This window comes from Chionomys nivalis, chromosome 15 (genome assembly GCF_950005125.1).
Source record: "Chionomys nivalis chromosome 15, mChiNiv1.1, whole genome shotgun sequence".
Classification (NCBI taxonomy): domain Eukaryota; kingdom Metazoa; phylum Chordata; class Mammalia; order Rodentia; family Cricetidae; genus Chionomys; species Chionomys nivalis.
Genome location: NC_080100.1, coordinates 33,187,549 through 33,214,707, shown reverse-complemented (window position 1 = coordinate 33,214,707; position 27,159 = coordinate 33,187,549). Strand labels below are relative to the sequence as shown.

The window sequence follows — 27,159 nt, the reverse complement described above, 5'->3', positions numbered from 1 at the left end:
GATGGTTGTGAGCCACCATGTGGTTGCTGGGAATTGAACTCAGGACCTTTAGAAGAGCAAGCAATGCTCTTAACCTCTGAGCCATCTCTCCAGCCCTAGGTACTTGTCTAAACTATTTCAATGACCTTTGAATTCAAAATGGTCACTGTAACTACCAATTTAAAAAGAGTCTGATTTCTGAAAGCTATACCACAGCTCCAACTCCACTTACTCAACCAATGTCTTCCATACAGATCAAGCCTCTGTAGTATTTGAGATGCCAAATCCAACAAAAAGGTGTGAGAAATTGTCCTTTCAAAGATAAACCCCAAACCTGCAGTTTTCACGTTTACCATGTAGGAGACTGTTATACTCATGCATATGGAGAGAATCATCTGCTGAACAATACCCCAGAAAGATGAAATCCCCTTTCCTGAGAAAATCTCACTAAAAAAGTTGTTGTGTAAAGTCAGAACCAGTCCCTGAAGCATATCAGTACCAAGTCAAGTTGGTTCTGGAAATCACGCCACAGTGGGGGAGGGGCTGGGCAGTGCCCACCAGCGTGCAGTGAGGCTGTCAGGGTATCTAAGCCCATGATGCATGCATGCATGCATGCCTGGCCTGACAGTACCTGCTTGTGGGAGATCCTACACAGGACACCAGCATCCCCAATGATTAGAATGTGTCTTCATCAGGGGCGATGGGTTTTATGTTTACTCTGATGACTGCATCAGAAGGTCTTCAAAAGTACCATAGCCTTTTATCTAGAAAGCTCTCCAGGGTGCTGTATGGTGGGAGCCATGGGATCAGTCATTTTGGCAGGAGTCACACAGGATGTCCTCTCCCCGAGAACCACATGCCACACAGTAGGAGTGGAGGCGTCCATTGGTCCTGAGGGTTGAGCGATGCCAATGCTCGCATGGCCTGGACACATTTTAGCAGCGTAAGAATGGAGATGCTCAAGGCATCTAGAGCGCACCCCTGCTGCTAATGCGCCCTAAAAGGCGAGATGACCGAGCACAGAAGCCAAAGACGGGAGCTAGCAGTCTGTGAGTGGGACGCCTGGAGAAAGGCAGCCTTTCACTTAGGGAGCTCGCTCTTACCCTAGGAGGCCCTCCCTGCTTCTAACTCCTTCAAATCTGCACATCAACAGTGCAAACTGGGGTTAAACAAAGATGAAAAACAGTGTGCTTTTCAAAAATGCTATCTTAATAATACCTGTGAAATAACTCCCACGACCTCACATATGCCAACCAGGCAAGTGTTCTACCACCCTGCTTCAGCACTAGACAAAATTGGGAAACGAAAAACCGCCAACAGCAAATTGTATGCAGAGAAATGCATGTCTGTGGGGGAATGTCCTTTCCCACACGTTTTTCATGTATTCATTCTAAATAGGACCTTTCATTGACGTGGGCAGAGTCCCAGAGCAGCAGGGGCAGACATCCGTGCCTGTATCATTTTGCCCTGCCATGGGCATCATTCCACCCTGCTGCTGAGAGAAGGATGTCCTGCAGGGCCAAGAGGCAACCACATGGTTTCAAGACTACCCCTGCCAAGCTAAGGGAAGTATCAGACCTTCAATGTCTTTCCTAGCCTGGCAGCATTAATATTCGCCAGCTCTATTATTACTTTTGTTTGTTTTTTTGAGACAGGGTGGTCTCACCATAAACTCCTAGCTGGCTCAGAACTCCCTGGGGGAGGGTGAGTGTGATCTCACAGGGGGAGGGTGAGTGTGAGAGACATATGCTAAATGTCCAGGCTAAGGTGATTAGCAAAGAGCACAGATTATTTCATAGTCCTGAGGAGTTTAAGTCTTATATTAAAAATGTCTTGGCTAAGTCATGGGAGGAAAGTAGCTATGACTATCTAGCCTTCAACTCCATCAAAGACCTGAAAAGGAAAATAATATTGCCTGTAAGGAGTAAGTGGAATCAAGCAACTTCTGAAAGGTATAAGAAATGACAGAGAAAACCGGCTACCTGGGCAATCACCCAAAGTCTCATCTGCAACACTGAGCAACCAACTTTGGCTAAGGCCCAGAGTATCTAATAGACAATTTTTGGAGGCAGAAAAATTGAAAGACCGTTGTACCCTGTCTTGGCAAGGTTTGGCAGTCATTTTTGCTTTTATCCTGTTTGTTCATTTTGGACAGTGTGTATATTGTCAGCAGTTGAGGCAAGGGCAGTTCTTTGCCCAAACTCTAGTTTTGCCAGGAAGAAGAAAACAAGCTCCAAGTGGAGTGTCTTCAGTGCCCAACATTCTCTCGGGAATAGACTGGTGCTGCCAGGAGCAATCATGTCTCACATCAACAGGATCCTGAGTTATTTAAATGCCATATTCTACAGTTCTTTGAAGTGTTTGAAGATTACCTATGTATGCGGAATGCAATCTCTATGCATCTAGAGAGCCTCACTAGTCTAACTATATGTACGACAAACATGGGTGACTATTGACCTGAATTTTTTTTTGTTTGTTTGTTTGTTTGTTTTTCAAGACAGGTTTTCTTTGTAGCTTTGGAGCATGTCCTGGAACTAGCTCTTGTAGACCTCCAACTCATAGACTCTTAACACCTATATAGCTTAAAGACTAAGGCTTCACATTCTAAAATTAAACAATCTTTAAACAAATGTGCAGCAAATGAGGGCAATGACCACAAAATGTAAACAATATATATAAATATCTTGATCAGTGGTAGAAATATATAGTGCAATATGATAATATATCCTAAATTTGCATCAATATACAAGATATCTTAAGCAGAGATAGAAGCATGCATGCATACAATATAACAGAATAACTTTGCCTACGTGTACAAATATTGTAACCAGAAATAGGTGCATATTCAATATAACAAATATAATTTGGATTTGTATCAATATACAAGAATCTATACCGATACAAATTGTCTATAAGTAATAGTTCACAAGTAGATATATTAATTTACCTATTATCCCATCCCATCCATTCCCGTTTTTGTCCCCAAAAGAGATCCGTGAGTCTACTTCATTTCCACCCCCAATCCTATACAGCTTATAACCAATCCCTAACAGATGATAACTGTCCCAAACCCTGAGGACAAACTTTGTTGGGAGAGGGGACATTGTTTTTTAGAATTACTTCCAGTTGTTATGGGGGAGATGTTATTTCTATGGCATCCTGTAAAAACTAAAATGATGGCTAAATTTCCAGATTACTATCTGGTTAAATCGCAGATAGTCTCTCAGTAGTTGGCAGGGGGCAGGGTTTGTTTGTTTGTTTTTTGAAGTTCTTATTTGAAATTCTGGCCAGAATGTAAAAGGTGCACCATCTCAGCTAACCAAGTTGGAAACATCTTGAGAACTTTGTAGCCCCAAACCAATCTTAGAGTGGTACTATCAGCATAATAGTATCATATGAACCAGGTGGAAACATTGTGGGGCCCCATCTTCTTCCCAGAGACTTCAGAGATTACTGTTGGAAAATTTATTGTTCACTGTGGAAAACTTAAACATTCAAAATGGAAAAAATTTAATTTCTATAGACATGTATTCCAAGAGACCATAGAGACAAAAATAGGTTTGGGGAGAAGTAAAATTTTTGAAAGCAGAGTTTCTGCTGGCTTTGACTGTGGGCAAGGCCTGGGTCTGTGGTCGAGTGGCACTGGTGAGGGCATGGAGGAGGTGCACAGTGGGAGGAGGAGTATGAGCCTGGCACGGAGCTGGCCGTGGCCATGGCGTACACTGTCTCTTCACCTACACCCTCATCGGCAACACAGGAATCGTGCTTCTTGCTACAGTCTACAGACAAGGTTTCAGCCAGTGCAGGACCTCAGAACTGGTGTTGAGTTTGGTGCTCAAATGATAACCCTTGACAGATACAGACAAAACTCCAGATCTGGGGTTCAGCAGGGCAGGCGTCCTTTCGCTCTATCACAGCTCATATTACAGAGGTGCTGCGGGGACTTTACTAGTGTAAGATATCACAACGAGACACGTTCAACCACTTGACAACCTGGTTAGAAGACGCCCGTCAGCATTCCAATTAAAGTACGGTCATCACTGCTTATTGCAAATAAAAGTGACTTAGACTCAAGGAGAGACAAGAAAGAAGAAAAAGGTGAAACTCTTTCACTAGAGTATGGACTCATCTTCAGGGAAACTTCTTCCAAGACTTCTTCCAATGTGGAGGAGGCATTTATTAACACGGCAAGAGAAATTTATGAAAACATCCAAGAAGGGGTCTTTGACATTAATAATGAGGCATATGGCATTAATATTGGCCCTCAGCATGCTGCTACCAATGAAACGAACATGGGCATCCGAGGGAGGAGAGCAGGCGGGGCGGGGGGGGGGCTGCTGTTCAGTCATTATTACCGGCTAGCTGCCCAGTGGAGCCACGCACTCTGTTCCCCTCTTTCCTCACACCCAGCTGAGACATCGAACTATCTGAAATGGTTTTATGTCACAGGGACTTTAATCCTTAAGATTTTTGTATAACTTTGAATAAATGATTAATGTTAATTTTAAAAGACAGATTTTGGAAACTGTATTTACACCTATTTGCATTTGATTTCTAGGTCAATTGATATGATTATTTTTGTTAAATGTTGTCTTGTGTCCTTAACTATGAGCTGAATTGTATTGAACACTACAAAGCCACTGAGAGTATTTTAATCATTTTGTGTAATTAGGTTTCCACACCTGTGGTTACCTAATGCTTAATACAATAGGACTGTCCTCAGAAGGTCTGTCAATTTTCAAGAATATAAAGAAAGACAGAAGGACTCTTTGAATTCTATATTTATCATTTGCTTTCTGTATGTATAGTTTAATAACCTGTTTGGGTGTGATTTGCCAAGCTTGAAGTCTAATGCATTTGCATAAACCCTGCACTGTTTGGAGCTTGAAGCTACAGAAGCATAGCTAGGAATTGCTTGGACATTGGCTGGTAAAGTTTTTGACATTGCTAATGAGCATGTTCATGTTTTCTTGTCACTAGTCCAAGAAGAATAAGCTTATGTGTATTACTAAAGGCTTTGTGTGTGTGTGTCTGTGTGTGTGTTAACCTGTTCTAATGCCAAAAACTTGCTATTTGTCCACAATTTCTCTTTTGGTTTTTCGAGACAGGGTTTCTCTGTGGTTTTGGAGCCTATCCTTGAACTAGCTCTTGTAGACCAGGTTGGTCTCGAACTCACAAAGATCCGCCTACCTCTGCCTCCCAAGTGCTGGGATTAAAGGCTTGCGCCACCACCGCCCGGCCACAATTTCTTGAGACCGCTTCGCAGAAGGATTTGTTTGCCTTAATGAGTGCTGTTGGGTACAAACACGGGTGTGATGGGTGGGAAGGGCGGAAGTGAAAATCCCAACACTAAGCGACTCTAAGAGTGAGCCCACCGAGAGGGCGTGCCTTGCCCTTTAAGTTCCCTTGTTCCCTTCCACTCACTCGATTTCTAAGGATATATTTCATGCAGGACAAACAGTTTCTCAGCCTTGATGGACAGTGACTGTGAAATTTTTCTTTCAGTGGCAACCTATTTATAATCTTTCAACTATGGTAAGCTTACTGTTTGTTCTGAGGGGATGTGATGAAAATAAATCTACCAGACAGAAAATCCTGGTAAAGGAGAGGAGCTTTAGTCATTTACTCGCTGTGGTGGTTTTATCCTTTCTTCTTCTCCCTTGGCCTAGAATGAGATTGCTATAGCAGTGCAAAATAAAATGCTATGTAATTCTAAAAAGTAAAGGGAGATATGATATAGAGATGAATACTCTGCATTGATATGGATCTTGGACTATTGATACAAAGTTAAGATCAATTTTATTACACTTTGTATATGTATTTCTGCTCTTGTTTAAGGCACCGTGCTTGTGCAGTTCACTTAAAAATGCAATGTGTAGTTAAGAAATACAGATTAATAGTCATCTATAATAATCAAACTTTTAATTATGTTAGGTTTTCTAGATATAGAGATATATTTCAGTTAGATAGATAATCTTCAACCCTTCAAAGACCTACAGAATATGGCATTTAAAACGTTTTAAGAACTTTTCTTGACAGTGAGACATATCTGTTTCTGGCAGTGCCAATTACTTCAGAGAGGTTGATGGGCACTGAAGAAACTCGCTATGGAATTTACCTTCATTGTGACAAGGCTAGCCATTTGGGCAAGAAACTTCTTTTGCCTGGACTGCTTGATGGTAAGCTGTATAAACTGGACATGTAAGACCCACAGAAAAATGACCACTGAACTTGTCTAAAAGAGATAAGACAGTCCTTAAGGGTCCCTGCTTCATGCAAGAGTCTGCCAGACATTCTGCAGGACACAGAAAAAAGTGACTGACAAACTGACAATATAGGCAGAACTGCCTTTCAAATTTCCTGCTTCATGGAAAAGTCTGCCAAATACTATGGGCCTGTAGGCTGAAGATGGGTGCACCAAGGGTACAGAACTATGGCTGACTGTCCAGGCAGTGAGATGTCTCTGTAAATTCTAGAGATTTGGAAGTTGGTTACAATGTACTTCTTGTTTATTTAGGTAATATATCTTTCTGGGGTCTTTTATGAAGTTAAAGACAGATAGTTATAGTTTTCCTTAGTTATGATAAAAAAACAGATATGAAGTTTTAGACTCACAAAGAAATATTGTAACTGTAATTCTTGCTTGATACTTGTTTTGTTATATGTAATTTTATGTTAAAGTTAAAACCTTCCTTTTTATTTAGACAGAAAAGAGGAGATCTTGTGGGATTTCCCTCTGTATGTTATGAATATGTTTTATTAGCATTGGTTAATAAAGAAGCTGCTTTGGCCTATGGCAGGGCTGAAGGCAGGTAAGTGGGAAAACTAAACTGAATGCAGGGAGAAAGAATGTGGAGTCAGGCAGTCTCCAGGAGAAAGATCCAGAATCTACCTGTAAGCCACAGCCTCGTGGTGGATACACAGATTAATAGAAATGGGTTAATTTAAGATGTAAGAGCGAGCTAGGAATATGTCTAGCCATTTGCCAGTGTTGTAATTAATATAGTTTTTGTGTGGTTATTTGGGTCTGGGTGGCAGGGAAATGAAGGAGTAGTGTCCATTATAAATTGCTAAATCCAATCCAAAATATTAACACATAGCTGCTTTAGAATCGTATGAGTTTATCTGACGGGTAAACAAGAACATTCTGGCAAAAAAAAAAAAAAATCACTATTGTAAATTAAAGAGAACCAGACAGAGCATTTGGAAGACGAATGCCAAGTCCATTCTACTTGGACGTTCAGTGTGACCCACTTAACAGGAGTCAAGTTTGCTGGTCTAGCACGTCAAGACTGCAACAAGGCAGATGACCAGGAGCTGTGTCTATGAAAACTGTGTCTCCTGTGTAAGGCTCAATCCTTTCCGAGGTAAGAGCACACAAACATGAAGGTATTAAAGGCACACTGTGACTGTGCAAACAAAAAGACCAGTGAGCGCGCCATGCAGTGGGGGGGGGGGGGGTCACCCCTCGGCGGCTGAAGTGGAATTGTAAATTCCAGGCCACTTGGGCTACACAGGGAGACCCTGTCTTGACCCGCACCCGTCTCTCATGGTGTGGAGCGGATCTTGTGAAATGACCTCTTTTAAATGAAATATAGCTACCTTGATTTCTCCTAGAGAAATAAAACAAATCAATAGCAATAAATTAAAAAACTAAATGAAAAAGAACCACACAGCCTCTGGGTAGGACCAGCAGCCAGGTTCCGCCTACCAAGTTCAGAATCCTAACTTCAGGGGCCTTCCATATCTGATACAACATAAAAGTTTCTTTTTCATAAAAACTAAATTTTTCTTCTTAGCACAAGAAGGCCGTTAATTTTTTTTTTAACAACCTCTAACAGACAGGGAGCTGGTGTGTTTCCCATCCCAAGAACAAGATTAATTATTACAAAAGCTAATTTTCTATCTCAGACTGGGAGTGAACAGAACACTGACAGATTTAAACAAGCCACACCACACTTCTGAGGGTCCAGAAGCTTCACTCTGCCCCACCTCCACTCACTGAGCTCAGTGTATGAGTTCTCGGCAGAGCAAATAAAAACCACATTTTCCCCGAAGGCAATGCTCTAACAACCTCAGCGGTAAGTATACAGTGTGACCCAGGCTAGAACTTGGGCTGTTACAAATCGTTCATTCCCACAGCTGACAGCTCTGGAGCCGGAAATTATCTGTGCAGCTCCTGACACTTCGCACGTTTTGTGTTTAACACGCTGAAGATCAAACGAAAAGCAGTGTTTACAAAATTCCCAGGCAAACCTAGCTTGTGAGGGTGAGGAGCTGGCGAGGGAAACGGGGCCAGAGTCAGATCAGTGCAGGCTTGCTTGTTCTACAGACATTTTCAACATGCTTTGTAGGGATTCGGGGACAACTGCAGAGGTGCACACAATGCAGCCAGCTGCAGTGCCCAAGTGGAGCATGACAGCCACACTGCAGCATTTTCTCCAACCCTGGAGGACAGTAAATAGAAGCTAAAAACACTGCCCAGGACAGAACAACAAAGGGACCACACATTTCCATCAGAGAATCAATGGGGAGACAGGCGAAGGTTTCAGGAGCTCTGCTTCTTAAGTGGTTCATTTAGCAGGGACCTGGCCCCTCACAAACGCATTATCACCATGTTGCTTTCAGAACCAAACAGGGAGATGAAAGAATGGGGCAAGAAATTACATGGCGAGGTCTAAGGTCAAGAGAGCACTACTAAATAAAAGAATTCCATGATGCCCATGACTAGGGTGACAGTTCCTAAGTGAAAGAAAGGAACATACAGGTCAGACAAAAACACTGGCCTGAAAGACGTCCTAATAGACAAGATACACACGAGATAATTCTTAGTCATCAAGAAAACATAACTAACTACATAACCCAACTACAGCGAGATTCCATCTGACCATGGTCAGAATGGTGCCATCAACTTCGAACAAACAAAAGCAAAGCAAGAGAAAAGCGAACGCTGAGAGCACTTGCTGTTTGGAAGCAGTTTACACAGTGCAGGTGGGAACATAGATTAACGCAGCCACTGTGGGAAATCAGTGTGCAGGGTCCTCAAAAAATTAAAAAAGAACTACCACGATTCACCTACAGCATTTCTGGGTGTAGACCAAAGGAATCTTAAGTCAGCATGCAATAGACACCTTCATCCCATAATTACGATAGTGTTAATCACAACAGCCAAACTCTGGAATCAGCCTGAAGTCAATGTCGCAGGTGTACAGAATGGAATATTACTTTGCCATAAAGAAGTATAAATTGTGGCTGCAGAGATGGCTCAAATCAGGGAGGTGCTTGCCGTGCAAGCATGCAAAATGGATCCCAATTCCTGGTCCTCACTAAAAGCTATATAGGGGAGTACTCTTGTAACATGCCCCACACACTGCTAGCCCAGAGGGGCAGAAGCAGGAGGGTCTCTGGGGCCAACTCTGGTTGGCAGAGCAATCTGGCTCCAGATTCAGTGAGAGATCTAACAAAGGGACACACTGACACACACATGCATACACACACACACACACACACACACACACACACACACACACACCGACAGGTACATACAGGAGAACTGCAGAACAATGTCAGCTGCAGGAAAATGTTACGGTATATGAACTATAACACTCAGACAGTACCACATTTCTCTCATCTCAACCTAGATTGTCTTCTTAAGAAGACAGGACAGCAGAAGGGGACTATCCGGGAGGAAGGAAAGGCGATCAGGGGGACGAGGGAGGAGACATGAGGGCGGGGCGGCTCAAAGCACATTCCAAACCTGCATGAAATTTCCTAAGGAAAGCCACTGCTTCCATCCAGTGAATTTGTGCTGATAAATAAAATGGCTAAGTGACTGCCGGTTACAGCTTCTAAGGGGACTTTACTGGGCTAGCAGACAGACACAAGCAAAGTGCTCATTTTAAAGGGGTCTACAACAGAGCGTGGTGCGTTCTTCAGAAGTATGGGGAACACGTCCGACAGAGCGCTTGCCTCTCACAGGAAGGTGGTGCAAAGCAGCGCAGTCTCCTGAGTCACCCACAGGAAACCAGCTCCTGACCTGTACTCCAAGCACAGGAAAGGGCCTGAAGGGAGGCGGACACTTAGGCAACATCCCCCTAAGGCAGAAGTAGCACAGGCTGTCCCAGAGCCCCGGCAGGTTCCTTCCTGTGAGCTCTGTGGTAGCACATGGCATGACTGACATACTGAAAAGCTTACATATCAAGAGGGACGGTTCTGGTGGGCACTTGGTTGACTTACTAAGTTAGTTTGGCAAATTATATGGAGCCCTCAATAGGACCAAAAGTTCACTTGGCTAAAACTGTATTTCTAAAGGAGCGGCAGGAGCCCTGAGGCCTGGGCTTCCACAGACGTATGACCGACCCCACCCCATCACTCCAGGCCTGACAGACTCTGAGGAAGCTGAACTGCGGCTCAGGCCCAGGTAAGCAGGGCACAGCTGGTACCAGGTTCCCCTATTATCTGAAACAGAAGCTTGAGAGAGTTCATGGTATAATTCTAAAATCTTCCAAGAAAGAAGAGGTTGTCACTTGTCCAAAATGTCCCAGGGCTATTTGTTTCAAAGAAGCCACCATTCCCACCTGTGGGCCGGCCTGGCCCTTTCCACTCTAAGATGAGGTAGGTGTCTGCAGGAGGCTGCCAACAGCTTTGCGGGCATCCACAGATAAGATTCACATCTTAGGAGTCTCAAGTCGGCATGCATGAACTTGGAAGCAGAAGCAGGAAGCCTGCGGTGAGCTCAAGGACACGTGAGCACATTCGTGAATTCCAGACCAGCCTAGGCTACACCGACCAAATGGTTTTGAAAAACCAAAAGGACTCCTTCAACATTTGGAGAGTTAAGAGGAACTAAACCAATGTTCTTTTTTAATCTCCTGAACTCCAATGCCGACTCTATAACTGCAAATTTCAGCAAGGTTCATTCTCAAACCTACTCCCATTGACCCACCTCTGGAAGAAACTTTGTGTTCATTTCCAACTCCAAAATCAGCTCCCAAGGCCCAATTCACTTCCGCCCACTCCCTCCCTACCTTTGTGTGTGTGTGTGTGTGTGTGTTACCAGGGTGAGCAGGCTGTAAAGTCTTACAAGCCGCTCTGGCGGAAAAAGAGCAAAGCCAGAGAGAACCAAGTCTCTGCTCATAATTTGCAGGCATGCCTTTATCAGGAGCATGTTATTCATGTTTGAAATGAATACAAAATGAAAGGATTTAATTATTAACAAAGTTCATTAATATCATTACATTAGATTCAAATTTTATAAATGAATAACGATCAAGGAAGTCAGCACCACTTGACTGAGCACCATGCTACTGATGTACCACGTCATTAAATTATTTCTCAGTAAGAAGCTAGCGCTTACCAAGCATTTCCACGTCACTGCCTTTGCAGAGACCTTGTGCGCTCTGCAGTGCGGGTCCTAGCCCACAGTGACAACCACGGCCGCCAGCTGAACTAAGTCAACAAGTGGCTGTGCCCGCTCCACAGGGACAGCCAACTTTCCTGGCACCAACTGACCCACAAAAGAAACAGGAAAAACCCAGCTTCACGGGCTCTATCCTGCCTCAGGAGCTGCCGCGACTCTGTTTGACAAGTTGCTGGGGCTGGTGCAGGGCTCCCTCTTTATGCCCCAACCCCAATTCTCTCTCTGCCTTCCCACCCTCATCCAAATATCGTCTCAGTCGGTTTTGTCCTTCTAAATCCACTTACACAAAAGGCCCAGTCACTAAGCAACAGGGATCCAAAGGCTATGTTTTTTCCCTTCAAAGAAAGAAAGGGAGGGGTGGTTAAAAAAAAAAAAAGTCATTTGATTTTGAAATCATGAATATGCCAAAAACATAAAGTTGATTTTTTTGGTCTTCCTATGGACTTTCTCATAAAAGAGAGGCCTTGGTGTGAGAGGCAAAGCAGGAAGGGGCACAGGGACAGCAGTCTGGATGGGTGGCCAGTTTATTTCCATCTCCCCGCCCCCCCCCCCCCCCCAGCTACCAAAGTTGAAAGAGAATGCTAATTTGTCAAGGTGACCTACTTCCTTACCCTCCCAACTGATCCCCACACCCTTGCAGCCTCCTCCACTCCTGCGGTCTTTCCCAGCCCTTTCCTTCCTCCGTTTGGGCGCCCCCCCACTTGGTACACTTTCCCTCTGCTCCAGTATTTACATACCAAAACAAAGGCTGATACCAGCTAACAGAGGTGAGGTGGTCACTGGGATGGTGAACTCACACAGGGCATCAAGGGCACCTTTCTGTGCTACCCTCTGCAGGCTGCATGCTTTTCTTCTCCTCAACCCCCACAGGAAGTAAAGAGCACCCAATCTTCAAAGCTTGTAAGGCGAAGCTTTAGGAACTGAATGACAATACTGATGATAGCTGGCTGCCTAGGAACCTGGGCCCAGTGGGGACTCCCTTGCCCACATCTCCTGCAGGAGCAGCCCCGAGGGGCCTCAAGAATTCCATCCATTCAAGTCCTAGTAGGTTCTGAGTACATTCCCTGTTTCTGTGTTGGAGACCAGTCTACTAGGTAGCCCTTACTACCCTTGAACTCACAACCCCCTAAACTCAGCCTCTCAAGGTTCCAGGATTACTAAACCCGGCCCCCAACAACATTATTGAAGGGCTTAAATGCCACAAAAGTACTACCAAACTTCCAAGGTAAATTCATTTGAGTTCCCTTCCAGCTCACAACTGCACTAAATGACGAGACGTCTGGAGCTATTTTAAGAGAGCTGAGACAAGAAGAATAAGTGGCAGGAAAAAACCAACCCTGGCTGCTTGTTAATGGGGGAACAACAGAAAAAGGAACCCTTTAAAGAACCCATTCTCAGTCGGGCGGTGGTGGCGGACGCCTTTAAGCCCAGCACTCACTCCGGAGGCAGGTGGTCTCTGTGAGTTCGAGGAGGCCAGCCTGGCCTACAAGAGCTAGCTAGTTCCAGGGCAGCCTCCAAAGCTGACCCTGTCCCAAATAAATAAATAGAAAAATCCATTCTCTAAGCTTGTTCTTGGTAAAAAGTCTTTGCTATATCCTGAGGAACCAGCTGGGACAGCTCTAATGCAGTCACCGAAGGTCCACCAGCGGATGGACAGCCAGTATGGACCAGAGCATCAAGCTGACCTACACCCACTAAAAGATGTTCAGTTTGCCTTGCTCCCCAAATGAAGCCTCAAGTCATGGATCTCTTGCAGCTTGTTTGCTACAAACACAATGGCTGGAATCTCAGAAAGGTTCTTATGATGCCCCAGCTCCCAAGACATACTAAACCTGGGTGGCACCTGGCTCAATGGGGAGCCACACTCAGCAAGCAAAGCCCTGTGGTTGATCTCCAGGACCAAGGGGGAGATTTAAAACCTGGGGGACAAAAAGTAGATCCAAGACGTTCGGTAAGGACTATACACCCTGACTTCAGAAGAGTGGGGTGAGGGGAAGTGCTGAATAGCCTCTACCTCAACAAATATACAAAGACTCTAAAATCTGTGCATGAAAGAAAGACAAAACAAGTGTTATTTCTTTTCTTAAATATTTTCTGGCCATAAAATTCCACTAAGCAGGGTCAGCAAGCTGCCAGAACTTGCATTTAGCAGACCCTTCACAACCAACCCCAGGAGTCAGAGAGGAGAGGACCTGGAAAGCACTTATAATTGGAATAAAATCTTGGTTTCTTTTGTTCTGGGAAGATAAAATGGAGACTTGGGCTAAAATCAAATCTACACAGGCTGCTAAACAGAGAAGACCCACTCACGGGGCAGGACCAGGCTTGGTCTAGTGCCAAGTGACACCAGAGCTTGACAGGGCCACCAGCGGGCTGGACGCTGAGAGCTCAGAGCCAAGGCCTTCCAGGAGGCTGGGCTGTGAACTCGTCCAAGAGGGCTGCATTAACCCGAGGCCACAAAAATAGTTCCAGAGTATGTGTTTTTTGCTGTCTAGTATTTTCCCTGAAATGGATCCCATCATGCAAGGAAGGCACCTCAGGTCTTCTCATATTTCTTTCACTGCGCCCACACTGTGAGGGCCGCTGCACCCCACCCCGTGAGCACTAAGTTTTAGGGGCAGCTCTTACATCGCCGTCTTAAACAGAAACCCCCTCACCCCCGTGGCTTCCCTGCTTCCCCATACTGGCAGGGATCAGGAGTCTACTGGCTTTATTCTTTACTCTGGCAGTCTGAACTTCCTTGGGTAGGAGCAGAGAACAACCAACCAACCAGAGACAAAACACAAGAGCTAGAAAATACCAAGTTTAAAAAATATACTCACACTGAGATGGGCCAGGTTGTTATCTAGATTGGTTAAGAGTATCCTAGTGTGTAAAACAGGGATTGAGTTCCCTGGGATATAAAGGCAAGCCCCTACCCCCACCCTGGAAGACCTTTGTCAAGAGCTGGTATCAGTTATGCTGCCAGGCTGCAAGAGGAGGGGTTTCTCTATTGATTTATTTTCCCAGGGCTTCCCTTTACCTTTGCAGATCAGAAGAAACTTAAGCTTTTCCTTTCATTAAAACAAGGGGGCCACAGTGGTGTGTGTCTGTGCGGCACTTAGGCTGAGACAGGAAGGTGTACATAAATTCAGGGCAAATCTGGGTTTCAGATGGGGACCTGCCTAAAGACACAGAGGCCTGGAGGGCAGGCTTTCCTACAATTCCTTTCAGCTCTGCTCCTATCTCCTCATCATGCCCCTCCTCGCCACTGTAGATTTCTGTTAGAGGCCTTACCCAAACATAACACCCAGGGGTAACACTAAGCCCCTCCAGACACCCAGCACGGTGCCAAGTGCTGCCACGCTAGCTAGCAGGCATCTCAAGTTTAGCCGTTCCTTTCCAGAGCCGCAGCCAGTGTCCTACTCCACAGCCCCGTCTCTGAACATGTTGGCAGAGCTTTCCAAAGTGGGGCGTACAGTCAATACCAGGGGGGATGCGGAAATCTCAGGCTTTGACTTCCACAGCTCAGTCCCCACCTGGAAAGCGGTAAAAAACAGAGGGGTGGCTACCTCAAAAGCTCCCATGAGGTTTAACCAGATACAGCGTATATAAGTATATGAAAGTGCCGTGCCTAGTAAGTGGTAAAAAGCCTTCAAAATATGATAGCTACTTTGAAAATGATCAAGATGTCACTGTGTACTTGAAAAACCTTTACCAGATGCTGTCAACAGACTCTTTCCTAGCAAGTATTCTTGTAGTGACACACACCAGTCTCCAGATGAAAGATGAATTCAAATGCTGCCCTGGTTTGTCAGCTGTGTGACCTAGGACATGCCCAGCTTCTCAGCCTCAGTTGTGAGGCATCACCATGGGGAGATGATACCCTCGTGGGGGAGGTTAACTAACTATACTGGATTGAAGAGCATCGCCCCAATCCTTATCCACCAGGAAACAGTCTTTGCACATACATGTCAATAGTGAGGTGCTGTCAGATGTAAGGCCGCACTGGGCACAGCAGGCAAGAAAGAAGAGAGCAGAGCCAGATGGCCAGTCACCCAGTTACACACAGGGCTAATGCCATGCCAAAATGGGTACAGACTGATGACCTATAGCCAAGGCACTCTGAGGAAGGCCAGCAACCAGGAATGGAAGAGATCTCCATGGAAATGTAGACAGAAGTTTCTGTCCCGACTGGTCCCACAGCCGTTCAGTCCCAAAGAAACACACAGAGGCTTACATTAATTAGCTGAGGCTTATTATTAACTAGCTCTTACAACTTAAATTAACCTGTAATTCTTATCTCTGTTTAGCCATGTGGCTTTGTACCTTTTCTCAGTACAGTATTTTCAGCTTCCTTCCTCTTTGTCTGGATGGTGGCTAAGTCTCTGCCTTTCCTCTTCCCAGCATTCTCTTGTTTGATTGCCCTGCCTATCCTTCCTGCCTGGCTACTGACCAATTGGTATTTTATTAAACTAATACACAAGTGACACATCTTTACAGTGTACAAGAGCACTATCCCACAGCTTGGAAGAGCAATGGTTCTGCCAACACCTGCATTTCAGACAGCAGAACTGTAACGGAACACATGCTGTGGTTTAAGTCACCCAGATGACGACAACCTGTTAAAGCAGTCCTGGGAAACGAATACAGGAGATAATACCAATGCCTAAAAGCATTAAACACTGATCCCATAAGAGACTGATATGAAGCACTTGTTCAAAGAACTATGATGTAATGTTCCCCAGTATGCCTGAATAGCGGAGCCACACAGCAAACTCCATAAAGAGCAGCAACCACCACTTGTACTTCCATTCCACTAACCTGCTTGTCCTTGAACAAGAGGCTCAGCAAACATTTTCTTTGAAAGCTAAACAGTAAATATTTTAGGCTTTGCAGATCACCAAGCAAAACTGAGGTTATTATGCAGGCACTTAGAGAACCACTAAGAACATAAAAGCCATCCTTAGCTCAAGTGCTGTAAACAGCACCTTGGTACACCTGGCCCGTGAGCTGCGGCCTGCAGACCTCTGCTTAAAGCTGTCTCCCAAGGTGGTTCCGCGGTCTATGATCTACAGTCATTTTATGTCTCCTTTCTCCACTTCTGCGAGGGAAGTGCCCGCCTCTTTCTCCACTCCGTGATACTGCATCTATTCGGGATTTTACCATGCCTTGCCTCAATTATTTCAAAAGCTTCCCACACACCACACGTGTCCACCGGAAGCGCTAACTCGGCCACATTAATGACCCCCTTCTATAACACTCCCTCCACCACCCACAACAGCAGCTGTAAACCCAGAAGTGCATCATAAGCACTTTTTGAAGATCACTAATGTCTAAACTGTATGCATTTGACATCCAGGTTCAAAAGAGGGGGAGAAGGGCTGAGCTGATTCTGAGAGGCAGCCTGGACTGATTTTTGCATAAATGGTTCCTCTGGTCTGGGAATTTCTCTCCCCGCTTGGAAATTTACAGTTGCTTTCCAAACTCATCTTAGAATGAAACTGCGCAATTACAAATACCTTCTCCTTCCTCAGTGCAGCCATGCCTGTGTGTGCCACACCGTAATCACAGCTATTCAGACTTCGTCATGGACTTCTGTGCGGGAACCAATGTGTTGGCTATTATGTGCTTATCATACCTATCCTAAACCATATCCGAGACCAAGCGGGTACTTTCCATCCATGTTCTTCCAAAAGAATCTTTCGAAGCAAAAACTAAATACCCTCCACCCAAGTCTCGAATGCAAACTGACAACCCCTCCATCTTCTAGATTCTCATACACGTATTCTGAGATGAAAGTGCTCTTCATCTGGGTCCTCTGTACACACATGCCGCCCCACAGAAAGAACTATAACTTCTATGAGGGACCATGCGCTCAGCATCCGAGCTACAGGAATCCAAGTCCATCAACAACGTCAATGCACATTATTTAGGTCCTTGTGCTCCAAATTAAACAGAAAGAGTCCTCCAAAAAGTACTACTACTAAAACCTACCAAAAAAGAAGTGTGTGTTTGTGAACTTTATCTCTACACATTCAAACACCATAGTCCATACAAAGAAATACCATGAGGAACATGTTCATTTTCCTCCCTCCAGGGAATTTTGGAAAGTCACATCACAGCCACAAAAATCTAAGAATTTAAAGCCACTCACATATTAATAATGACTTCATCCATAAAGTACACACAGATTCTATCTTTTGATTCTGTACTTTTAAATGGAAAAACAAAAACATCCAGTAAGTAACATAAGTCAGCCAATGGTTCATTAATGCCACAAACATGTATGAAGCACCTACCACAAACACATACGTGACTGTAGCTATATAATGCAGGATCACAGAAGGGAGCCAGCCAACACCAGCCAACAAACAAACCGTGCACAGGATGACTGCTCAGGACAGGAAGGCTCCAAGCACGAGGTCCAGGTCAGGGGTTTGGCTGCCTGTGCTTGTGATGGGGAGAGACACAGATCCCAATGTGCCCCAAACCTGAGGACTGTACCTTCACCACAGATCTCTCCCAGAGCTGGGAGCCCTCCTGATCACCTCTACCGCCTCTCTCTTGTCTAGGCCACCAACTCCTACTCTTTTCCTGTTTGTACCTGCTCAGACCTCCGAGCCATTCTTTTTCTCTGTGCAACTGGGAAATGTCCAAAATGTCATTCCTTTACTCAAAATCCTGCAACAGCTTCCATCTCGCTTGAACTTTTTTTAAATAACCTATTCTTATTTTATTAGTATTAACATTTTGCCCGCATGTATGTCTATGTGAGGGTGTCAGATCTTGGAGTTATAGACAGCTGTTAGCTGCCATGTGGGTGCTGGGAATTGAACTGGGAGAGCAGTAAGTGCTCTTAACCACTGAGCCATCTCTCCAGCCCCTGGCTTAACACACGTCCTGACAATGACCTACAAAGCCTGACCGTTCTGCCCTTCTGGGGTGACCTCTCCTACTAGAATGGCCTTAGACACAACAGTTGACCTCCTGGCTTTTCTTCCACCTTCCCAGTCCACAGCCACCGGCAGCCTTGTTACAGATGACCCCTCGGCCGGAGCAGCTCTACTGACCTCCCAGCCTCCACAATGCTATTCAATCCCACCTTCTCAGTGGGCTCTACCCTGCCCACACAATTCTGCGCTCCACCCCGTCCCCTGCCCCACTTCTGAACACGTATCACACATATCTGTTGTGTATTATGGTTCGCTATGTTTATCTTTCACTGTGTCTCCACCCTGCTAGACTGGGAGCTACACAAGGTGGTAGTCATTTGGGTCACTGATGTAATGTTGGCAGTGCTTAGGCTATGGTATCTACTTAAATATTTATGCAATAAAAATCGAGTTTATTTTTTAGAGGGTTGCCTTTCTCCCAACTACTGTCTTCCAACTCACTAAATGATGCACAGGGGAAAATCAGATCACATCATGAATGTCAAAGTTCTCAGAAAAAGGGTAGAAATGACACTGATGTTTAATCAGATTACACACCGTGATGGGGAATTTTGATTGTCAGGTTGACTGGATTAAGGGCATTTGTGACACACACCTTTGGGAATGTCTGTGGGGAGCTAATAAGGAAGATAAGCTGAGGGCCACCCAGAGACTGGGTGGGTGTCTCACAACTGAAGAGAAGAAGAGGGAGGAATCTGGGAGCAGAAGCAGGTAAGGGGTCCCCCCTGCACACTCCAGCCACCAGGGAGCCACCTGCTATGACGCCTTCCCTCCCAGGAAGGGCATGCCACTTGCAAACCCAAGTCAAAGCAAACCCATTCTCCCTTAAGCTGTTTTTGGGCAGTATTTGGGTTGCAACACGAAAAGAAAACTTGACTTTCCTTCATTTGGGGAAAGGAGGCTGTGTTTAGAGTTCAAAATAAAGTTCACTTTGCAGGCAGGAAAAAGCCAGCATTCCAACCAATCACTGTTGCAGCCCCATTCATTACATCCCTCATTGGGTCCTAGAATTGGCGCCAGATGTTCACCACAGGCAGCTTCAGAACACAGGGCGCCAACAGGTGGTCAGGAGATCAGGTACTTCCCTTCCAGAAACACCCGATGAATTAAACCAGGGATCCGTGCTTACCGATCTGAACTAAATGTTTTTAACTCCGTCAGCTGATAAAGGATTTTCAAGCTCCCAGCCTGAGTCACATGGGCAAACACTCCTGAGGTCAGCCTGAAACAATGTCTAAATGTCTACCGCTTTCTTGAGCTGTTCTACTTTCAATATGAAATACTAACGCTATTTAACAAGCTAAAAATCATCTAAACAAAGTAGTATGTAGGGAAGCCCGATCGTCACCTCTACAGACGTGGGGAATGATGCTCAGAAGTGCTGCAGCATCCTGTCCCGGCACCAAGTTCATTTGGTGTGGGAGGAAGAGCGCTGACAAGAGAAAATTTGCATAAACCATCTAATGGGAGCAATATACTGATCACTCCAGGCAATGTCTCCGCTTACCCCTCTGATGCCAGTAATGCGTTCTGGTACTCAATACAGGGTAACTTGATGAAAACAGAACACCCAGGGCCGTACTAAGGAGTCCTCCAGCTTTTGTGCCAATGTCTGCAATTCTGGTGGTTACAGGCTGCAAGGGGGTAGGGGGGATGTTATACTCACTAGGACCGTGTTTCAATGGAGATTGAATCCCATTTTAAAAGCACCTTCCTGTTCTCAAAGTCAAATATTTAGTAAGTAGCTACTAAGCACCATAAAATCTAATCCTGGGGTGACCTTGAGTAAGTGCTTCCACTTTGCTCTGAAGATTATGGAGGTTCCAATGGTTCAGGGTTACTCCCACTCGGCCATGCCCCAGCCCAGCAGGCTCCACACTTGTCCACAGATGGGCACGGGGCCACAGCCCTGAAGCTGCACACAAGACTTCCCTTGTGCCACGGGTACACTAAGAGCATGCCCCCTTTCCCATTATCCTCCAGGCCCTCAGCAACCTGGCACACCACAGAACTCACTGAGGATCAAGAGTGCCGTCTGTGCCTCTAGTCTGTGCTGCATAATACCATTGCCAGATGGTTCCATCTGTCTTCTGGATACAATCTCACTAAACACAGCACAGTTACCAGACCACTTAATTGGTGATAATCATGTATCATGGGCATCAGAGATGATGCAATCCAATTTAATACTAAACCCTGGTTTAAAAATATTAGATATAACACAGCAGATTTTTATAGAGGCGCCAAAAGGAACCGAAGTTTACGGGAAGTTTCCTGGTGAATCACAGAATTTCTCGTGCTTGGAAATCCTACGGTGATCAGACAGGGTGTCACTCCCCAACGGGAAGGGAAGACCAATGAAGCCCAGGGGTGTGACAAGTCCCTGGTGGAACTGGGAAGGAATGAAAGTCCCCTGCCTCCTCTCAGTTCTGCAGCGACTGTGGACAGTCTAGGCAGACAGGACTGCAGAGCAGTCTAGAAACCACTGGCAGGGAAGAGGGAAAAGCATCCATCCAGCTGTCTGAGCAGGACAGTCACGGACCAATCACGGTTACCTTAGAGTCACTGAGAAAAGTGCACACGGGGACAAATGCTACATCTAGAAATGAAGTCAAAGCTGAGGTGGAGGGAGGAGCGGGGGAACCGCTCTGAGTTAAAACACAAAGAACAACTGGCCTCCATCTCCGGCCCAGGGGTTTCAGGGATGGGCTTGTACACCGCCGCCTCCTTAGATCTTTCTTTGTTCCTGGCACCACCTTCTTCCAGCTATTTTTAGGACAGGAGAACAGGGCACACTCAATGAGGCCGGGACAGCAAGGCCTCACCTTGTCTGCCCTGCTGGGGCTCGGGCTATCTTTAATTAATGGCTGAGGGAGACAAGACCAGCCCTCCTCAGGGTGGTGAAAGGCGGCACAATGGAGAAATTCTAGCCAGGACACTCACAGGCCAGCTTCTGGCCACCATGCCTCACTCAGGTCGTGGGGCTACTTGTTGTTGTTGTTGAAAAGGCAGTGCCATCTGGACCACTCAGAGCAAAGAGAGAGTTTCAGCATCAAGGGAAGAGCGCGAGAACGGGACTGTGCTCACCTAGCCCTTCGCAGAGCACAAGTGAGGTTTCAACACAGGCGCTTCTGTCATTGTTGAAAGGTTCCACTGAAGGGCGCTGTCTAGTTGGCTGCAGCTTCAGAGACCCTGCTAAGATTCTCCCACAAATGAGTAATGGTTCAGTGTGTGATGAGGTTTGAGGCCTTTGCCCTGTGTGGCCCCCTCCACTCCTCTAGTCCATCTTAGGAGCAAAGGGAAAAACAGAGGTCTCATCACTTTGCTGTCGTGGTCCTTCCTGCTGTGATCCTCAAGAGATAAATGTCAGACACTTAAACCGTGGGTTGCAGCCACCCAGAAGTGGCTTTATTACATCAGAGAAGCTAACCATCTCTTTGGAAACCACACTGAATACGCTGTGAACCCCACAACACTCTCCCACAGACTGCTGCAGAGCCCCTGGGCTTCAGCATTCTCAAAACACACTACAGGCAAGAATGATAAAATAGGAGAGATAAAATGCTCCCACCGAGGAGAACAAAATCAGAGCCTCGGGTGAGCAGACCCATAGCCTGCAGAGCATCTGGAGAGCCGAAAGGGCTCCTGTTAAGCCAAGTATGGCTGCAATCTGAGCACATTCGAAATTTCCATCCGATGTTACTACAGACTGCAGCAACCCCCTCACCCTCCACTTCCACTCCATTAAACTAAGTAGGTCTATTTATCCAAGAGTCCATTAGTTGATTTAAAAACACAACTCTGGAATTATCTTTTGGCTGATGGAACCATATGGCTCTCTTCACTTCTGCTCACAGTACTAAACTAAAACCTTTATTAGTCTGAGCAAAAGCCAGCCCACCACAGCTAAGAGCACCCACAGTTATTCTGTCGTGGGGGTCCCCACCAGGACGGTTCAGACACCCAGAGGAGGCAGGTGTGGTTCTGAGACATGGTGGCCAGCAGTTAATCATGCTCACAGGGCAAGTGAGGGGAGAGGGCAGCAGGGATCCAGCAGAACCTGTCTCCCTCCCACTCAGCAATTAAGCTTACCAGGGAAGCAAGTCTTGCCACAAAATTACCAAATGAAAATGACCAGGGAAACCCACTGAGAGGTAACTAATTTTCGGACTCTTGGGAAGGGAGTTGCTGAAGTCACAGCCAACCAGGCAGAGCTGTTGAAACTCTGAACTATGATGGACATGCCGGGGTCTAGTGGCCAACCTTCTGGTCACAACTCATTTAAGTAAGCACCTGTTACTTATGGCCATTTGAATGAGGAACTGAAGCTTTCATTAGACTTAATTTACCATGCATCGAAAATGTCAAAGCAATGAAAAACCGCCTCCCCTTTAAATAATGAGAGCAGTTCTTCCTAAATTGAGATATAGACTTTGGGTCACCTACAGCAAAAGACTGGGAAGCTGCTTGAGTTTTTCTTGTTTCTTCTTTTTGCAGTCGCTATTTTCAAAAGTCAACTGAACCCTCTGATGTGATTAAACCTTGAGACCTTAGAGGGGGAAAAAAAGAAACAAAAAACAAAACAAAACTCAGGCAGCAAACAGGCTCTCAAGGGCTCAGATTGAAAAAAAAGAAGAGTCATTCCAACAGCAACTATACAGTCTAGAGAGAGGGTCAGCTGATCCTTACATCACCAAGTCCCTAAGCATGCGCAAAAAGCTCCCCCACTAGGAGGTAGGATTTTAATCTCATCTGTACTTCTAATAGTAGCATCCTTGAGAGATACCGGTTGTCGGCCCTACACTCAGGGCACTGGGCACTACAGCTGTAAGCGTCTACATTCTAAAGACAGGTCACATGGAGACTCTGGCTCCCGGTGCACAACACACCAGGCTAACAGCAGAAAACACTTCACCATCAACAGTGTGCCTGAAGTAATGCCCACAGGTGTTCACTCTCTTGAGCTGATTAAACCACATAAAACGGCTTCAGTTTTGAAAAGAATTTCCAGGTCCCAAACAACAGGAGACAATTCACGTTTTATGGTTGAGAGAGAGAGAGAAAGAGGGAAAAAAATAAAAAAGCCCAATGGCTAACTAGACTGCACGGTCAAGCAGTCCTGGAGACAAACACAGCTTTTCTGATACACAGTTTCAACAGCAGGGCACGCCAGAGGCAGTCGAAACCCGCACAGAGGAGGAGCAGACAGACACCTGCCCGCCCCCAGGTGTCTGTACTCGGTTCTGCTCTCCTTCAATGACAGAGTCACAGAAATTCAGCAGTAGGCAGCTGCGTGTGACCTGACTGAAGTCACGCAAGGGATCTTAAAGGGGAAGGTGCTGCACTGGAGACTCGAAATGTCAGTTTCACCAGCAGCAGCCCAGAAGGTAAGGATTCATAACTTAAAAATCAAACAGAAGGAATGTAGATGTGGGTTCAGCACAGGCAGCAGGAACATTATTGCTCGAAGAGCTAGTTCAATCTGGACTGTATTTATGAATCGCTAGTTGTCAAGAAAGTTGCTCTTCGGTTAGGAAACTAGTACCACAGACAGGCACAGCACTGTGTTTGGCAGCAGCAAGAAGGGACTCAAGACCTTTGAACGTCCCCATCCCCCCACCCTATTAAGAGTCAGAGGCCTGGTCACACTGGGAAGGGGAAGGAAAAGTGCAGAAAGGATGGAGATGCCGTCAAGGAGACTGATGTCCCCAAATGTCTGAGGAAGAGATTTGTTCTGTTTCCTTCCAGTCAAGAAAGAACTCAGCTGAACCCAAGAAAGAACAAGTTAAATATCAGGGATGTTCACAGTCGCTCTGTTCCCCCCTGGCGGGGAAGTGAACGGGTTATCCCCACCCACCCAAGGCCAAGCCTGCCTATCCAGGCAGCCTTCCCTCAGCCCAGGATGCTACAGGAGGTAACTGCCTGCTGCCACCTCCCCCACTCTGGACCTCCAGAGGCAAGGCCACATTCCTAACTGCAACACCTCCCCATCTCTCTCAATCAATAGAGCCATTATATGGGCCGGCCGGCTACTGAGGAACCTCAGGTCAGGAAGGCAAGACTGCTGCAGTTTACGGAAAAAAAAAAAAAAAAATTGCAAAGTCTCAGTGTTTTCACAAAAGCCAGCAACACCACCAGCTTTGAAAAGCACACTTTGCACACTTTGACACCAGGACAGCTAATTTGCTGCTTCAGACATGCTATTCCCATTTCCTCTCAACTAGTTTCCCTGCGCTATCCCTGAAGAACAGCCCAAACGTCAGTTGGTTGATGAATTCCAAACCCAGAGACAGGAGAGCTGGGTTCCTGAAGGTAGAGAGCCTTTCAGGGCACGTCACAAGAAGTTGACACAGGAAGTTCCTGTGCCACTCCAGCTTTGGAACAGGGTTGGCCAAACTCCCCTGCCACACAGCAGGAACCCAGGAGAGAGCCTGACTTACCTTTATTGGGAGGCAACTATTGTTTTCCTATCTCTGCCAGCACAGCAGTGTTCAAAGGGATGCCTGGCCTGGTTTAGGTCCCCTGCTAATTCTGCCCCAGTCCACAAGATTATAGATCTGAGCAAATGATTTCCCTGCCTATTCAAACTCTGAGACGACAACCACTGAGTGGCTTCTCTGCCTAGAAGGAGCGATCTAGCAATCCACCGAAAACTCTCTAAGCAAAGTCCCAATAGTGCACAGCCCTAAGGGTCCCCAGACATAGAGAATGAACCGGAACCTGAAACCAGACAGTGGTGCGCCTATCAAAGTCATTGCGTTCAGCCTGAACAAAACACCCCACCCCAGCTGCTCAACAGGTCCGGCTTTACCTTTTTGAACATGGATGATGTCTGGGAAGTTGGCCAGGTGCCCCTGATACAGTGCTAACAGGTCCATGACAGGGTCCAGGTCCTGCCTGGGCTGCTCAGCGAAGAGTTCGCCGATGGCATCGTAGGCATCCCCGGTGAAGGCGATGGCCTGGTTCAGACCCACCGAGAAGGCCTGCTGGTCCAGCTCAAAGGCTTGGCTGAGGCCTCGGAAGGACTGGCCCACCTTCTGATACTCCTTCTTGAAGCCAGTCACCTGCTTGCGCGCAAACTCATTGGCAGTGTGGTTGAGCTGCAAGGCGCTGTCGTCCATCTTCTTGGTGAAGCACTTGAAGCCATCGATCTTGCTCTCCACCTCCTGCAGGTCCAGGGCGGCGGCTGGGGGTGTGCTCAGAGTGAGGAAGAAGTTGGCACCCACCATCTCATCCTTCTCAGCCTTTCGCTTACCCTGTTTCCAGGCCTTCTCGTCCGTGCTGCTGGGGCAGGTCAGGAAATGCTGGAAGACGTCGCACTGTGCCAGCACCGGGTGGCTGGCCATGTGATTCATCCACCAGATCAGGCCCTTCCTGCGCTTGGAGATGAAGTCCTCCTCGAAGCGCCCGGTGGCCTGCTTCTCAGGCAGGTGGGGCACCGAGATGACCGGGAACTTCTCGGCCAGGCGCGCATACAGCCAGTCGAAGTGCTTATAGCGCCTGTGCACTGGCACCTGGGTGTGCGTGGGCACCAGCTTGTAAGAGATGTAGCTCTTCATGCCCTTGAACTTGGTCTGCTTGGTGGGGTCGTCGATGGTGCACTGAAAAGGGTACGGGTTCTCCTGCCACTCGGGGCCGTAGGGCCCCAGCACCACGCACAGCTTGTCCCCATCCTTCACGAAGCCCGATGCCTCGCCCAGCACGAAGGCCTCTCCGCCCGACTTGACGAAGGTGGAGAAGCGATTGAGGTTGCGGCTCACCGTGGCCGAGCTCTTGGCTCCAGACGCTTGATGCTGTGGAGGCGCCGGGCCGCCGCGGGAGCCCAGCGACAGGTCGGAGCGTGTGGACAGGCGGTAGCGACCAGCCGCGCCGCCGCCAGCCGAGGACGAGCCGTCGAGATCGGGGTACGCGCCGCTGCCCAGCGCGCCCGGCTCGTCGGCCACCGTGGAGCTATCGTCCCACTCGTCGTCCCAGTCATCGTCGCTGCCCTGGCTGGCCTGGTAGCCGCCGCCGTACAGCTGCTGCGGCGACGGCTGCAGAGCGCCCCCGCCGTACGGGAAGCCGGCGCTCGACGGCTGGAAGGACCCCGGCGGCGCCTGCGACTGCAGCAGCGGCTGGAAGGCGGCGGATGGCGCGGCGGACAGAGGTTCAAAGCCACCGGGCGGCACGTTGGCGTAGCGGGCCGGGACTCCGGGGCCGCCGTCGGCCGGAGGGCCGGGCTCGGGTGCTCGGATCACCTGCACGTACGAGGCCGGGAAGAGGCCGCGATCGCCGCGGCTGTTGATCCCTTCGAGCCAGCCCTCGATGTCCTGCTCGCTGCACAGGCTCAACACCTCGTGCTCCCGCAGCGAAATCTCCCCGGGGTTCTCGGACCTGAAATCGTAGAGTGCCCGGGCGCGCAGCGCCATGGTCCCGAGCCCGGAGCCCCGAGCCCGGGCCCGCCCGAGGGCCCCGCGGTCAGTACCCGCGCCCCTGTGTGCCGAGGGGAGCTCTAGGACAGTGCACGGTCCGCTCCCCGCTCCGCTCGCGCTCTTCGTGCAGATCCGCTCTGCTCGCAGCCAGCACTGCTGCTCAGGGCCGCCGCCGCCGCCGCCGCCGCCGCCGCCGGCTGGGGGCGGGGCCCGCGCCTCCCACGTCCCCAGCGGCGCGAATCCATTGCCGAGAGCCGAGAGCCAGACAAGAGCAAGCGATAGCCGAGAAGCCGCGTCGGCGCTGACTCAGCGGCCGCCGCTGCCCCCTCGTGGCGGGTATGAGAAAGTGCGCGCTTAGGTGACCACGCGGCGGGTGGGTTTGTTTTGTTTTCTTTTTCAGAAGTGAATTATCTGA

General features: G+C 47.4%; 1 protein-coding gene and 1 pseudogene across 1 annotated transcript in view; one reads left to right on the top strand and one right to left on the bottom strand.

The window, feature by feature from the left end:
- Snx18 (sorting nexin 18) overlaps positions 1-26,910 on the bottom strand; it is a 29,688-nt gene extending 2,778 nt beyond the window's left edge. Inside the window, exon 1 of the mRNA XM_057789864.1 lies at positions 25,145-26,910. Within this exon, the coding sequence (XP_057645847.1) occupies positions 25,145-26,741 (1,597 nt within the window). The 5' untranslated portion in view covers positions 26,742-26,910. The remainder of the gene's footprint in view (positions 1-25,144) is intronic.
- On the top strand, positions 3,692-7,471 carry LOC130887653 (ras-related protein Rab-2A-like; annotated as a pseudogene).
- Positions 26,911-27,159: the final 249 nt, after the last annotated feature.